The 14,512-nt window shown below is 37.9% G+C and overlaps 1 protein-coding gene across 1 annotated transcript in view; it reads left to right on the forward strand.

Annotated features, from left to right (window-relative positions):
• fryb (furry homolog b (Drosophila)) overlaps positions 1 to 14,512 on the forward strand; it is a 231,855-nt gene that overhangs the window by 85,723 nt on the left and 131,620 nt on the right. Inside the window, exons 15-19 of the mRNA XM_072912548.1 lie at positions 2,777 to 2,948; positions 3,011 to 3,143; positions 3,210 to 3,317; positions 3,382 to 3,508; positions 10,666 to 11,022. Coding sequence (XP_072768649.1) covers positions 2,777 to 2,948; positions 3,011 to 3,143; positions 3,210 to 3,317; positions 3,382 to 3,508; positions 10,666 to 11,022 — 897 coding nt within the window. The remainder of the gene's footprint in view (positions 1 to 2,776; positions 2,949 to 3,010; positions 3,144 to 3,209; positions 3,318 to 3,381; positions 3,509 to 10,665; positions 11,023 to 14,512) is intronic.

The following is a 14,512-nucleotide window of genomic DNA, read 5'->3' on the forward strand; positions in this document are numbered from 1 at the left end:
ATATTTATTTTATTTTCTATAACAATTTTTTTTTTTTATACATTAAATTATTTTATTTTTTTATTATTATTTTTTAAAATATTTATGTATATATCTTTTCATATTATTTATAATTTTTCTCATTTTATTTAAATATTTATCTGATTGTCTGTAACTCATTTATTCATCGATACATTTAATTCTTAATTTTTTTATGATTGTATATTATGTACCTTTTTTTTTAATTATTAATTTATCAAATTTTATATATAATTTATACATTTGTCTTTATTAAAAAAATATATTTTCTATAACTCATTTTTGTATCTATAGATTTAATTAATTAATTCAATTGTACATATCTGTCTTTTGAAAATGTAATGATTACATTTTTGAAATATTAATGTATATATCTTTGTATATTATTTATAATTTTATCTAATTTTATTTAAATATTTATCTGATTGTCTGTAACTCATTTATTTATTGATACATTTAATTCTTCATTTTTTATGATTGTATATTATTTACCTTTTTTTTTTTAATATTAATGTATAAAATGTTATATATAATTTATACATTTATTTTTATTAAAATATTTATTTTATTTTCTATAACAACATTTTTTTTATTTATACATTAAATTATTTTATTTTTTTATTATTATTTTTTTAAATATTTATGTATATATCTTTGCATATTATTTATAATTTTTCTCATTTTATTTAAATATTTATCTGATTGTCTGTAACTCATTTATTCATCGATACATTTAATTCTTCATTTTTTTATGATTGTATATTATTTACCTTTTTTTTTAATTGTTAATTTATCAAATTTTATATATAATTTATACATTTGTCTTTATTAAAAAAAAATTTTTTATTTTCTATAACTAATTTTTTATCTATAGATTTAATTAATTAGTTAAATTGTACATATCTGTCTTTTGAAAATGTAATCATTAAATTTTTGAAATATTAATGTATATATCTTTGTATATTATTTATAATTTTATCTAATTTTATTTAAATATTTATCTGATTGTCTGTAACTCATTTATTCATCGATACATTTAATTCTTCATTTTTTATGATTGTATATTATTTACCTTTTTTTAAAAAATATTAATGTATAAAATTGTATATATAATTTATACATTTATTTTTATTAAAATATTTATTTTATTTTCTATAACGAATTTTTTTTAATTTATACATTAAATTATATATATATATATATATATATATTATTTTGAAATATTTATGTATATATCTTTTCATATTATTTATAATTTTTCTCATTTTATTTAAATATTTATCTGATTGTCTGTAACTCATTTATTTATCGATACATTTAATTCTTCATTTTTTATGATTGTATATTATTTACCTTTTTTTTTAAATTATTAATATATAAAATGGTATATATAATTTACACATTTATCTTTATTAAAATATTTATTTTATTTTCTGTAACAATTTGTTTTTATTTATACATTAAATTATATATATATATATATATTATTTTTTTTGAAATATTTATGTATATATCTTTTCATATTATTTATAATTTTTCTCATTTTATTTAAATATTTATCTGATTGTCTGTAACTCATTTATTTATCGATACATTTAATTCTTCATTTTTTTATGATTGTATATTATTTACCTTTTTTTTTAAAATATTAATGTATAACATTTTATATATAATTTATACATTTATTTTTATTAAAATATTTATTTTATTTTCTATAACAAATTTTTATTTATTTATACATTAAATTATTTTATTTTTTTATTATTTTTTTTAAAAAATATTTATGTATATATCTTTGCATATTATTTATAATTTTTCTCATTTTATTTAAATATTTATCTGATTGTCTGTAACTCATTTATTTATCGATACATTTAATTCTTCATTTTTTATGATTGTATATTTTATATTATATATTTATAAAATTTTATATATAATTTATACATTTACCTTTATTAAAATATTTATTTTATTTTCTATAACTATTTCTTTTTTATACATTAAATTATTTTATTTTTTTATTATTTTATTTTTTTAATATTTATGTATATATCTTTTCATATTATTTATAATTTTTCTCATTTTATTTAAATATTTATCGGATTGTCTGTAACTCATTTCACCAGTGTGTGTGTGTGACAATCATTGGTAGTTTTTTTTTTTTTAATCGATACATTGAATTATTAATTTTTTATAATTGTATGTTATTTACATTTTTTTCATTTAATTATATTAATTACCGTTTTTTATTATTAATTTATCTAATTTAATATATAATGTATACATTTATCTTTATTAAAATATTTATTTTATTTTCTATAACTCATTTATTCATCCATGCATTAAATTATTTTCTTTTTCAATTATTTTATTTTTGAATAAGTTATTTACACCTTCCTTATTTATGTATTACTAACATAATTTGTATTATATTATATTATATACATTTTTTTTAATGTTATTTAATTTTCTAAAAAAAGCTACTTATTACTACTTTATTTATTTATTCATATATTTATTTACAGTTGATTTAATTTTGTATTACAATATTTATATATACATATATTATTTACTATTACACTTTTTCAATCTGTTTCCTCCTACTATGAAAAAATCGGTTGATGTGACAAATGGAGAAGGGTTAGGAATTTTAAAAAAAAAGTTCTGCTCCTTCCTGCTCCCTTTTGTACGTTGTGCGAGTGTAACCATGGTAACTTGGGCACGGTCGACCGGTACTAAACCCTGGTCTTTGCCACAGCGTATGAACATCGGCCTGCGAGCCTTCCTGGTGATAGCCGACGCTCTGCAGCAGAAAGATGGAGAACCTCCCATGCCCAACACGGGAGCCACCCTGCCCTCGGGGAACTCCCTGAAAAAGAAGAAAACCTACCTCAGCAAGACCCTCACAGAGGAGGAGGCCAAGCTCATAGGTGGGTTTCGAAGCCATCCGTCCACCTCCGTCACTCCATCGCCCCGTCTCTTGTCCGCGCAGGCATGTCCTTGTACTACTCGCAGGTGAGGAAGGCCCTGGACAGCATCCTCAGACACCTGGACAAGGAGGTGGGCCGCTCCATGATGCTCACCAGCGCCCAGATGCTCAACAAAGAACCCGAGGACATGATCACGTACGTCTCCATGTAAGTCGGCACAAAACAAGCAGGCCTCACGAGGTCCCTCCTGGTCTTCGACAGCGGCGAAAGGAAGCCTAAAATCGACCTGTTCCGGACGTGTGTCGCCGCCGTGCCCCGCATCCTCCCTGACGGAATGTCCAAACCCGAGCTCATCGACCTCCTCTCACGGTGAGCGCACACCCGCCCGCTTCACCCGTCGCCTTATTTACTTGACTTTGTCTCCTCGCCGCAGACTCACGGTGCACATGGACGACGAGCTGCGGCTCATCTCCCAGAACTCCCTTCAGAGCCTGCTACTGGACTTCTCCGACTGGAGGGAGGACGTCCTCTTCGGCTACACGCACTTCCTCTTACGCGAGGTAGAACCGCCGCACATTATCCACATCCACAGGCCGGGAAATACAAAACCCCAAAAGCAGTGAAGTTGTCACGTTGTGTAAATGGTACGAACCCCGTTTCCATATGAGTTGGGAAATTGTGTTAGATATAAACGGAATACAATGATTCTCAATTTTCAACCCATATTCAATTGAATGCACTACAAAGACAACATATTTGATGTTCAAACTGATAAACTTTATTTATTTTTTTTGCAAATAATAATTAACTTAGCCCTGCGATGAGGTGGCGACTTGTCCAGGGTGTACCCTGCCTTCCGCCCGATTGTAGCTGAGATAGGCTCCAGCGCCCCCCGCGACCCCAAAGGGAATAAGCGGTAGAAAATGGATGGATGGATAATTAACTTAGAATTTCATGGCTGCAACACGTGCCAAAGTAGTTGGGAAAGGGCATGTTCACCACTGTGTTACATGGCCTTTCCTTTTAACAACACTCAATAAACAATTGGGAACTGAGGAAAGTAATTGTTGAAGCTTTGAAAGTGGAATTCTTTCCCACTCTTTTTTTACGAAGCCACGCTGTTATAACACGTGCTGAATGTGGCTTGGCATTGTCCTGCTGAAATAAGCAGGGGCGTCCATGAAAAAGACGGCGCTTAGATGGCAGCATATGTTGTTCCAAAACCTGTATGTACCTTTCAGCATTAATGGCGCCTTCACAGATGTGTAAGTTACCCATGCCTTGGAATTTCATGGCTGCAACACGTGCCAAAGTAGTTGGGAAAGGGCATGTTCACCACTGTGTTACATGGCCTTTCCTTTTAACAACACTCAATAAACGTTTGGGAACTGAGGAAAGTAATTATTGAAGCTTTGAAAGTGGAATTCTTTCCCACTCTTTTTTTACGAAGCCACGCTGTTATAACACGTGCTGAATGTGGCTTGGCATTGTCCTGCTGAAATAAGCAGGGGCGTCCATGAAAAAGACGGCGCTTAGATGGCAGCATATGTTGTTCCAAAACCTGTGTGTACCTTTCAGCATTAATGGTGCCTTCACAGATGTGTAAGTTACCCATGCCTTGGAATTTCATGGCTGCAACACGTGCCAAAGTAGTTGGGAAAGGGCATGTTCAGCACTGTGTTACATGGCCTTTCCTTTTAACAACACTCAATAAACGTTTGGGAACTGAGGAAAGTAATTGTTGAAGCTTTGAAAGTGGAATTCTTTCCCACTCTTTTTTTACGAAGCCACGCTGTTGTAACACGTGCTGAATGTGGCTTGGCATTGTCCCGCTGAAATAAGCAGGGGCGTCCATGAAAAAGACGGCGCTTAGATGGCAGCATATGTTGTTCCAAAACCTGTATGTACCTTTCAGCATTAATGGTGCCTTCACAGATGTGTAAGTTACCCATGCCTTGGAATTTCATGGCTGCAACACGTGCCAAAGTAGTTGGGAAAGGGCATGTTCACCACTGTGTTACATGGCCTTTCCTTTTAACAACACTCAATAAACAATTGGGAACTGAGGAAAGTAATTGTTGAAGCTTTGAAAGTGGAATTCTTTCCCACTCTTTTTTTACGAAGCCACGCTGTTATAACACGTGCTGAATGTGGCTTGGCATTGTCCTGCTGAAATAAGCAGGGGCGTCCATGAAAAAGACGGCGCTTAGATGGCAGCATATGTTGTTCCAAAACCTGTATGTACCTTTCAGCATTAATGGCGCCTTCACAGATGTGTAAGTTACCCATGCCTTGGAATTTCATGGCTGCAACACGTGCCAAAGTAGTTGGGAAAGGGCATGTTCACCACTGTGTTACATGGCCTTTCCTTTTAACAACACTCAATAAACGTTTGGGAACTGAGGAAAGTAATTGTTGAAGCTTTGAAAGTGGAATTCTTTCCCACTCTTTTTTTACGAAGCCACGCTGTTATAACACGTGCTGAATGTGGCTTGGCATTGTCCCGCTGAAATAAGCAGGGGCGTCCATGAAAAAGACGGCGCTTAGATGGCAGCATATGTTGTTCCAAAACCTGTATGTACCTTTCAGCATTAATGGCGCCTTCACAGATGTGTAAGTTACCCATGCCTTGGAATTTCATGGCTGCAACACGTGCCAAAGTAGTTGGGAAAGGGCATGTTCAGCACTGTGTTACATGGCCTTTCCTTTTAACAACACTCAATAAACGTTTGGGAACTGAGGAAAGTAATTGTTGAAGCTTTGAAAGTGGAATTCTTTCCCACTCTTTTTTTACGAAGCCACGCTGTTGTAACACGTGCTGAATGTGGCTTGGCATTGTCCCGCTGAAATAAGCAGGGGCGTCCATGAAAAAGACGGCGCTTAGATGGCAGCATATGTTGTTCCAAAACCTGTATGTACCTTTCAGCATTAATGGTGCCTTCACAGATGTGTAAGTTACCCATGCCTTGGAATTTCATGGCTGCAACACGTGCCAAAGTAGTTGGGAAAGGGCATGTTCACCACTGTGTTACATGGCCTTTCCTTTTAACAACACTCAATAAACAATTGGGAACTGAGGAAAGTAATTGTTGAAGCTTTGAAAGTGGAATTCTTTCCCACTCTTTTTTTACGAAGCCACGCTGTTATAACACGTGCTGAATGTGGCTTGGCATTGTCCTGCTGAAATAAGCAGGGGCGTCCATGAAAAAGACGGCGCTTAGATGGCAGCATATGTTGTTCCAAAACCTGTATGTACCTTTCAGCATTAATGGCGCCTTCACAGATGTGTAAGTTACCCATGCCTTGGAATTTCATGGCTGCAACACGTGCCAAAGTAGTTGGGAAAGGGCATGTTCACCACTGTGTTACATGGCCTTTCCTTTTAACAACACTCAATAAACGTTTGGGAACTGAGGAAAGTAATTGTTGAAGCTTTGAAAGTGGAATTCTTTCCCACTCTTTTTTTACGAAGCCACGCTGTTATAACACGTGCTGAATGTGGCTTGGCATTGTCCCGCTGAAATAAGCAGGGGCGTCCATGAAAAAGACGGCGCTTAGATGGCAGCATATGTTGTTCCAAAACCTGTATGTACCTTTCAGCATTAATGGCGCCTTCACAGATGTGTAAGTTACCCATGCCTTGGAATTTCATGGCTGCAACACGTGCCAAAGTAGTTGGGAAAGGGCATGTTCACCACTGTGTTACATGGCCTTTCCTTTTAACAACACTCAGTAAACATTTGGGAACTGAGGAGACACATTTTTGAAGCTTCTCAGGTGGAATTCTTTCCCATTCTTGCTTGATGTCCAGCTTAAGTTGTTCAACAGTCAAGTTTTGAGTCACGCACCTGTTTTCGTTAATCATGTCTGTAGTATTTAAGTTCAGTGTTTTTAGTTTGTCTTTCTGGTGACATCCCCGCATTTATGCTTCTGCGCACTCTCCACACCCTTATGACCCTTGCTACTCTTTTTTTCATGCCGGTTCCATGCCAAGTAAGTTTTTGTTTATTAAGCCACAGTTAGTGTTTTTTGTTGTTCATAGTTTTTGCCTTTGTGCAAGTGTTTGGTTTCATAGTTTGTTCTCCGCCATTGTGCGCGCCTTTTGTTTGATCCTTTTTTGTAGTTCTAGTGTTTCAATAAAAAATGTACTTACATTCCCGTCTCGCCCGAGCCAACTTTCCGTTGCATCCCAGAAAAACTAAACCCCAGGACCAAGTCATGACAGTGGCTTGGCATTGTCTTGCTGAAATAAGCAGGGGCGTCCATGGTAACGTTGCTTGGATGGCAACATATGTTGCTCCAAAACCTGTATGTACCTTTCAGCATTAATGGCGCCTTCACAGATGTGTAAGTTACCCATGTCTTGGGCACTAATACACCCCCATACCATCACACATGCTGCCTTTTACACTTTGCGCCTAGAACAATCCGGATGGTTCTTTTCCTCTTTGACGTCCACAGTTTCCAAAAACAATTTGAAATGTGGACTCGTCAGACCACAGAACAATTTTCCACTTTGCATGAGTCCATCTTAGATGAGCTCAGGCCCAGCGAAGCCGACGGCGTTTCTGGGTGTTGTTGATAAAACGGTTTTCGCCTTGCATAGGAGAGTTTTAACTTGCACTTACAGATGTAGCGACCAACTGTAGTTACTGACAGTGGGTTTCTGAAGTGTTCCTGAGCCCATGTGGTGATATCCTTTACACACCGATGTCGCTTGTTGATGCAGTACAGCCTGAGGGATGGAAGGTCACGGGCTTAGCTGCTTACGTGCAGATTCTCTGAACCCTTTGATGATATTACGGAGCGTAGATGGTGAAATCCCGAAATTCCTTGCAATAGCTGGTTGAGAAAGGTTTTTCTTAAACTGTTCAACAATTTGCTCACGCATTTGTTGACAAAGTGGTGACCCTCGCCCCGTCCTTGTTTGTGAATGACTGAGCATTTCACGGAATCTACTTTTATACCCAATCATGGCACCCACCTGTTCCCAATTAGCCTGCACACCTGTGGGATGTTCCAAATAAGTGTTTGATGAGCATTCCTCAACTTTATCAGTATTTATTGCCACCTTTCACAACTTCTTTGTCACGTGTTATTTCTAAAGTGAATGATTATTTGCAAAAAAAAAAATGTTTATGAGTTTGGACATCAAATATGTTGTCTTTGTAGCATATTCAACTGAATATGGCTTGAAAATGATTTGCAAATCATTGTATTCCGTTTATATTTACATCTAACACAATTTCCCAACTCATATGGAAACGGGGTTTGTATATTCGATTGAATCGACTGCAAAGATAAGATATTTCATGTTCACACTGAGAAACTTTTATTTGTTGCAAATATTAGCTCATTTGGAATTTGATGCCTGTCACATGTTTCAAAAAATCTGGCACAAGTGGCAAAAAAGACAGAGAACGTTGAGGAATGCTCATCAAACACTTATTTGGAACATCCCACAGGTGTGCAGGCTAATTGGGAACAGGTGGGTGCTATGATTGGGTATAAAAGCAGCTTCCATGAAATGCTCAGTCGAGGGTCACCACTTTGTCAACAAATGCGTGAGCAAATTGTTTAAGAACAACATTTCTCAACCAGCTATTGCAAGGAATTTAAGGATTTCACCATCTACGCTCCGTAATATCATCAAAAGGTTCAGAGAATCTGGAGAAATCACCACACGTAAGCCATGATATTACGCACCTTCGATCCCTCAGGCGGTACTGCATCAAAAAGCCACATCGGTGTGTAAAGGATATCACCACATGGGCTCAGGAACACTTCAGAAAACCACTGTCAGTAACTACAGTTGGTCGCTACTGTCATGTCTGTGTAATCATGTTTTGTTTTAAGTCATGTTTTGTTTAGTTTCTGGCTTTTCACTCCCTTGTCTTGTTTGCATGATTACCCATTAGTTTCACCTGTTCCACGTTTGGACTCATTGTGCACCCTTGTTTGTCACCATAGCAACCATTAGTTTTCACCTGTCACGTCACGCACCTGTTTCACGTTTTGAGTCACGCACCTGCTTTCACTAATCATGTCCATAGTATTTAAGTTCATTCATTTTCTGTTGTTCGTCCTGACGACATCCCCGCATTTATGCCCCCTGTCACACTCTGTCCACCGCTGCGCACTTCATGTCCATGCCAAGTAAGTTTGTTTATTAAGCCACAGGTAGTGTTTTGTTTAATTGTTCATAGTTTCTGCCAAGTAAGTTTTTGTTCCATGTTTATAGTCTTTTTGTTTTTCATAGTTTATTCTCCGCCACTGGGCGCGCTTTTTGTTTGATCCTTTTTTTGTATTTATAGTCTTTAAATAAATCATGTACCTTCATTCCCGTCTCGCCCGTGCCAACTTTCCGTTGCATCCCGGAAAAGCAAACACCCAAGATCAAGTCATGACAGCTACATCTGTAAGTGCAAGTTAAAACTCTACTATGCAAAGCCAAAGCCATTTATCAACAACACCCAGAAACGCCGGCCCAAGCTCATCTAAGATGGACTGATGCAAAGTGGAAAAGTGTTCTGTGGTCTGACGAGTCCACATTTCAGATTGTTTTTGGAAACTGTGGACGTCCAAAGAGGAAAAGAACCATCCGGACTGTTCTAGGCGCAAAGTGTAAAAGCCAGCATGTGTGATGGTATGGGGGTGTATTAGTGCCCAAGACATGGGTAACTTACACATCTGTGAAGGCGCCATTAATGCTGAAAGGTACATACAGCTTTTGAAGCAACATATGTTGCCATCCAAGCAACGTTATCATGGACGCCCCTGCTTATTTCAGCAAGACGATGCCAAGCCATGTGTTACAACTGTCATGACTTGGACTATGGCTTGATTTGTTCTCCCGAGGTGCAAGTGAATTGGACTGGTCAAGGCTTGAAGGTGGGTACATGATTTATTTAAACTATCAAAAAAGAATAAACGAAAAGCGCGCACAGGGGCGGAGGTACAAACTTGACTAACGAAAACAAAAGACTTGCACGAGGGCAAAAAACTATGAACAACAAAAAAACACTAACTGTGGCAATAATAAACAAACTTACTTGGCATGGACATGAAGTGCGCAGAGGGCATAAATGCGGGGATGTCGTCAGGACGAACAACAGAAAATGAATGAACTTAAATACTATGGACATGATTAGTGAAAGCAGGTGCGTGACTCAAAACGTGAAACAGGTGCGTGACGTGACAGGTGAAAACTAATGGTTGCTATGGTGACAAACAAGAGTGCACAATGAGTCCAAACGTGGAACAGGTGAAACTAATGGGTAATCATGCAAACAAGACAAGGGAGTGAAAAGCCAGAAACTAAACAAAACATGACTTAAAACAAAACATGATTACACAGACATGACAACAACAGTGTAATAGTAAAAGAGTGTGGGTACTAGACTGGCCTGCCTGTAGTCCAGACCTGTCTCCCGTTGAGAATGTTGAAGGCTAAAATATGAGAAGGGAGACTGTTGAACAGCTTAAGCTGTACATCAAGCAAGAATGGGAAAGAATTCCACTTCAAAAATGTGTCTTCTCAGTTCCCAAACCTTTACTGAGTGTTGTTAAAAGGAAAGGCCATGTAACACAGTGGTGAAAATGCCTTTTTTGCAATTTGTTGCTGCCATTAAATTCTAAGTTCATGATTATCTGAACGTGACAACTTCACTGCTTTTGGGGGTTTGTACATTCAGCACCTCCTCCATCTCTCGCCCAGGTCCAAGACACCCAGCAGGGTCTTCAGGACGCGTCCGTCAAGCTCCTGCTGCAGCTGCTCACCCAGTGGAGGTTAGCGCTGCAGCTGCAGGGCAAGATGCGAGGCGGCGTCGAGGTCGGTCAAAGACACCACTCCTTTTTTTTTTGTTGCTGGGTCATTGTTCACCCGCTGCGGTCCCTTCCTCTCACTCAGGCCAGCCCCAGGATGTCCGAGCGAAGCCCGCACTGCTCCGTGCTCCACGCCGTGGAGGGCCTGGCCTTGCTGCTCCTCTGCTCCTGTCAGATCAGCACCAGGAAGCTGGCGGTGGGCGTGCTCCGGGAGATACGCTGCCTCTTCACCGCGCTCGGACACGCCGAGGTACAGTAACACTTGTCTTGGGGAATGAAAGAACAGAAATAAAAAATAAACGCTAAAGGAGCCATATGTAATTAAAGCTGCAAGCAGCATTGGTCGGGCCCGCGTATTTGTCCTAAGTGTCCCAATACTTTTGTCAAGTTTTAGTCTCAAGTGTCCCAAAACTTTTGTCCAGTGTAAGTGTCCCAATACTTTTGTCCAGTGGTAGTCCTAAGTGTCCCAATACTTTAGTCTACTTTTAGTGAGAAGTGTCCCAAGACTTTTGTCTAGTTTTCGTCTTAACTGTCCCAATACTTTTGTCCAGTGTAAGTGTCCCAATACTTTTGTCCAGTGTAAGTGTCCCAATACTTTTGGCCAGTTTTCGTCATAAGTGTCCCAATACTTTTGTCCAGTGGTTGTCATAAGTGTCCCAATACTTTTGTCAAAATGTAGTCCCAAGTGTCCCAATACTTTTGTCCAGTTTTCGTCCTAAGTGTCCCAATACTTTTGGCCAGTTTGCATCCTAAGTGTCCCAATACTTTTGTCCAGTGTAAGTGTCCCAATACTTTTGGCCAGTGTAAGTGTCCCAATACTTTTGGCCAGTTTTCGTCATAAGTGTCCCAATACTTTAGTCCAGTGGTAGTCATAAGTGTCCCAATTCTTTTGTCAAGTTGTAGTCCCAAGTGTCCCAATACTTTTGTCCAGTTGTCGTGGTACGTGTCCCAATACTTTTGTTCAGTGGTAGTCATAAGTGTCCCAATACTTTAGTCTACTTTTAGTGAGAAGTGTCCCAAGACTTTTGTCCAGTTTTCGTCTTAACTGTCCCAATACTTTTGTCCAGTGTAAGTGTCCCAATACTTTTGTCCAGTGTAAGTGTCCCAATACTTTTGTCCAGTGTAAGTGTCCCAATACTTTTGGCCAGTTTTCGTCATAAGTGTCCCAATACTTTAGTCCAGTGGTTGTCATAAGTGTCCCAATACTTTTGTCAAAATGTAGTCCCAAGTGTCCCAATACTTTTGTCCAGTTTTCGTCCTAAGTGTCCCAATACTTTTGGCCAGTTTGCATCCTAAGTGTCCCAATACTTTTGTCCAGTGTAAGTGTCCCAATACTTTTGGCCAGTGTAAGTGTCCCAATACTTTTGGCCAGTTTTCGTCATAAGTGTCCCAATACTTTAGTCCAGTGGTAGTCATAAGTGTCCCAATTCTTTTGTCAAGTTGTAGTCCCAAGTGTCCCAATACTTTTGTCCAGTTGTCGTGGTACGTGTCCCAATACTTTTGTTCAGTGGTAGTCATAAGTGTCCCAATACTTTAGTCTACTTTTAGTGAGAAGTGTCCCAAGACTTTTGTCCAGTTTTCGTCTTAACTGTCCCAATACTTTTGTCCAGTGTAAGTGTCCCAATACTTTTGTCCAGTGTAAGTGTCCCAATACTTTTGTCCAGTGTAAGTGTCCCAATACTTTTGGCCAGTTTTCGTCATAAGTGTCCCAATACTTTTGTCCAGTGGTTGTCATAAGTGTCCCAATCCTTTTGTCAAAATGTAGTCCCAAGTGTCCCAATACTTTTGTCCAGTTTTCGTCCTAAGTGTCCCAATACTTTTGGCCAGTTTGCATCCTAAGTGTCCCAATACTTTAGTCCAGTGGTAGTCATAAGTGTCCCAATTCTTTTGTCAAGTTGTAGTCCCAAGTGTCCCAATACTTTTGTCCAGTTGTCGTGGTACGTGTCCCAATACTTTTGTTCAGTGGTATTCATAAGTGTCCCAATACTTTAGTCTACTTTTAGTGAGAAGTGTCCCAAGACATTTGTCCAGTTTTCGTCTTAACTGTCCCAATACTTTTGTCCAGTGTAAGTGTCCCAATACTTTTGGCCAGTTTTCGTCATAAGTGTCCCAATACTTTTGTCCAGTGGTTGTCATAAGTGTCCCAATACTTTTGTCAAAATGTAGTCCCAAGTGTACCAATACTTTTGTCCAGTTTTCATCCTAAGTGTCCCAATACTTTAGTCCAGTGGTAGTCATAAGTGTCCCAATACTTTTGTCAAGTTGTAGTCCCAAGTGTCCCAATACTTTTGTCCAGTTGTCGTGGTACGTGTCCCAATACTTTTGTTCAGTGCTAGTCCTAAGTGTCCCAATACTTTAGTCTACTTTTAGTCTGAAGTGTCCCAAGACTTTTGTCTAGTGTACCTACCTTGTCTGCATTGTGTGGGCACGTTGGTGCTTCCTGCTTTTAAGCAGCCATCTTAAAAAAACAGCAGCGCAGCAGCATCACCGCAGCGGTTCTTTGAAGGCTCATAAAATCAAAACCGGAGCAGTTAGAAAAATTCTTTCAATAACCTTTATTTGGAAGGGTTCAATCTCTGTCCTGTGTTATTTTGAAGCTGATACGACAAACGCGCTCAGAGGAGATAATGTTTGAAGAGAAGTGACCGGTTTAAAAAAAAACAATTGTTTTGAAGGGGGAATTGCAAACTTCCTGTTGATTTTTGCTGGGGGTTGTCAATATATGAAATGTAGGTCTAAGTGAGACCTACATAGAGGTTTTTGTTTCATGTCTTTCCGACTTTCCCAGTGGGAGTTACAGGCAGTTTTGTCATTTTATTCTTCCAAGGAGCAGTTTTTTCTGCGTTTTATTCAAAAATTGCGCTAGAGCGCAATTTTGAGATTTGGGGTTAGATTTTTTTATTAGATCGCAATTTTTGCCAGTCCTGATGTGTGTGTTCAGTTTGGTGAGTTTTGAAGCGTGTTAAGAGGGTGAAAATACAGCTCAAAGAGGCAAAAGTTACTGTTTTTAGTACTTTTTTGTCTTGAAGGGGGAATTGCCAAACTTCCTGTTGATTTTTGCCCGAGGAAATTAATTAATGAAAAGTAGGGCTAAGTGAGACCTACATAGAGGTTTTTGTTTCATGTCTCTCCGACCTTCCCAGTGGGAGTTACAGGCAGTTTTGTCATTTTTTTCTTCCGAGGAGCAGTTTTTTCTGCGTTTTATTCAAAAATTGCGCTAGAGCGCAATTTTGAGATTTGGGGTTAGGTTTTTTTATTAGATCGCAATTTTTGCCAGTCCTGATGTGTGTGTTCAGTTTGGTGAGTTTTGAAGCGTGTTAAGAGGGTGAAAATACAGCTCAAAGAGGCAAAAGTTACTGTTTTTAGTACTTTTTTGTCTTGAAGGGGGAATTGCCAACTTCCTGTTGATTTTTGCCCGAGGAAATTAATTAATGAAAAGTAGGTCTAAGTAAGACCTACATAGAGGTTTTTGTTTCATGTCTCTACAACATTCGTACTGGGAGTTATAAGCAGTTTTCTTTCTAGGGGGCGCTAGAGCGCAATTTTGGGTTTTGGGGTTTGGTTTTTTGATAAAAAGTTTTGCCGTATATTACTACGTATATTATGTGTGTGTAAAATTTGGTGAGTTTTGAAGCATGCTAAGGGGGTCAAATTACAGCGCAAAGTTGCGGAAGAAGAATAATAATAAAACCTTACAAATTCAATAGGTCCTTATGTCCCATTGCATAAGGACTCCCAAA

Source organism: Nerophis lumbriciformis, linkage group LG37, assembly GCF_033978685.3.
Source record: "Nerophis lumbriciformis linkage group LG37, RoL_Nlum_v2.1, whole genome shotgun sequence".
NCBI lineage: Eukaryota > Metazoa > Chordata > Actinopteri > Syngnathiformes > Syngnathidae > Nerophis > Nerophis lumbriciformis.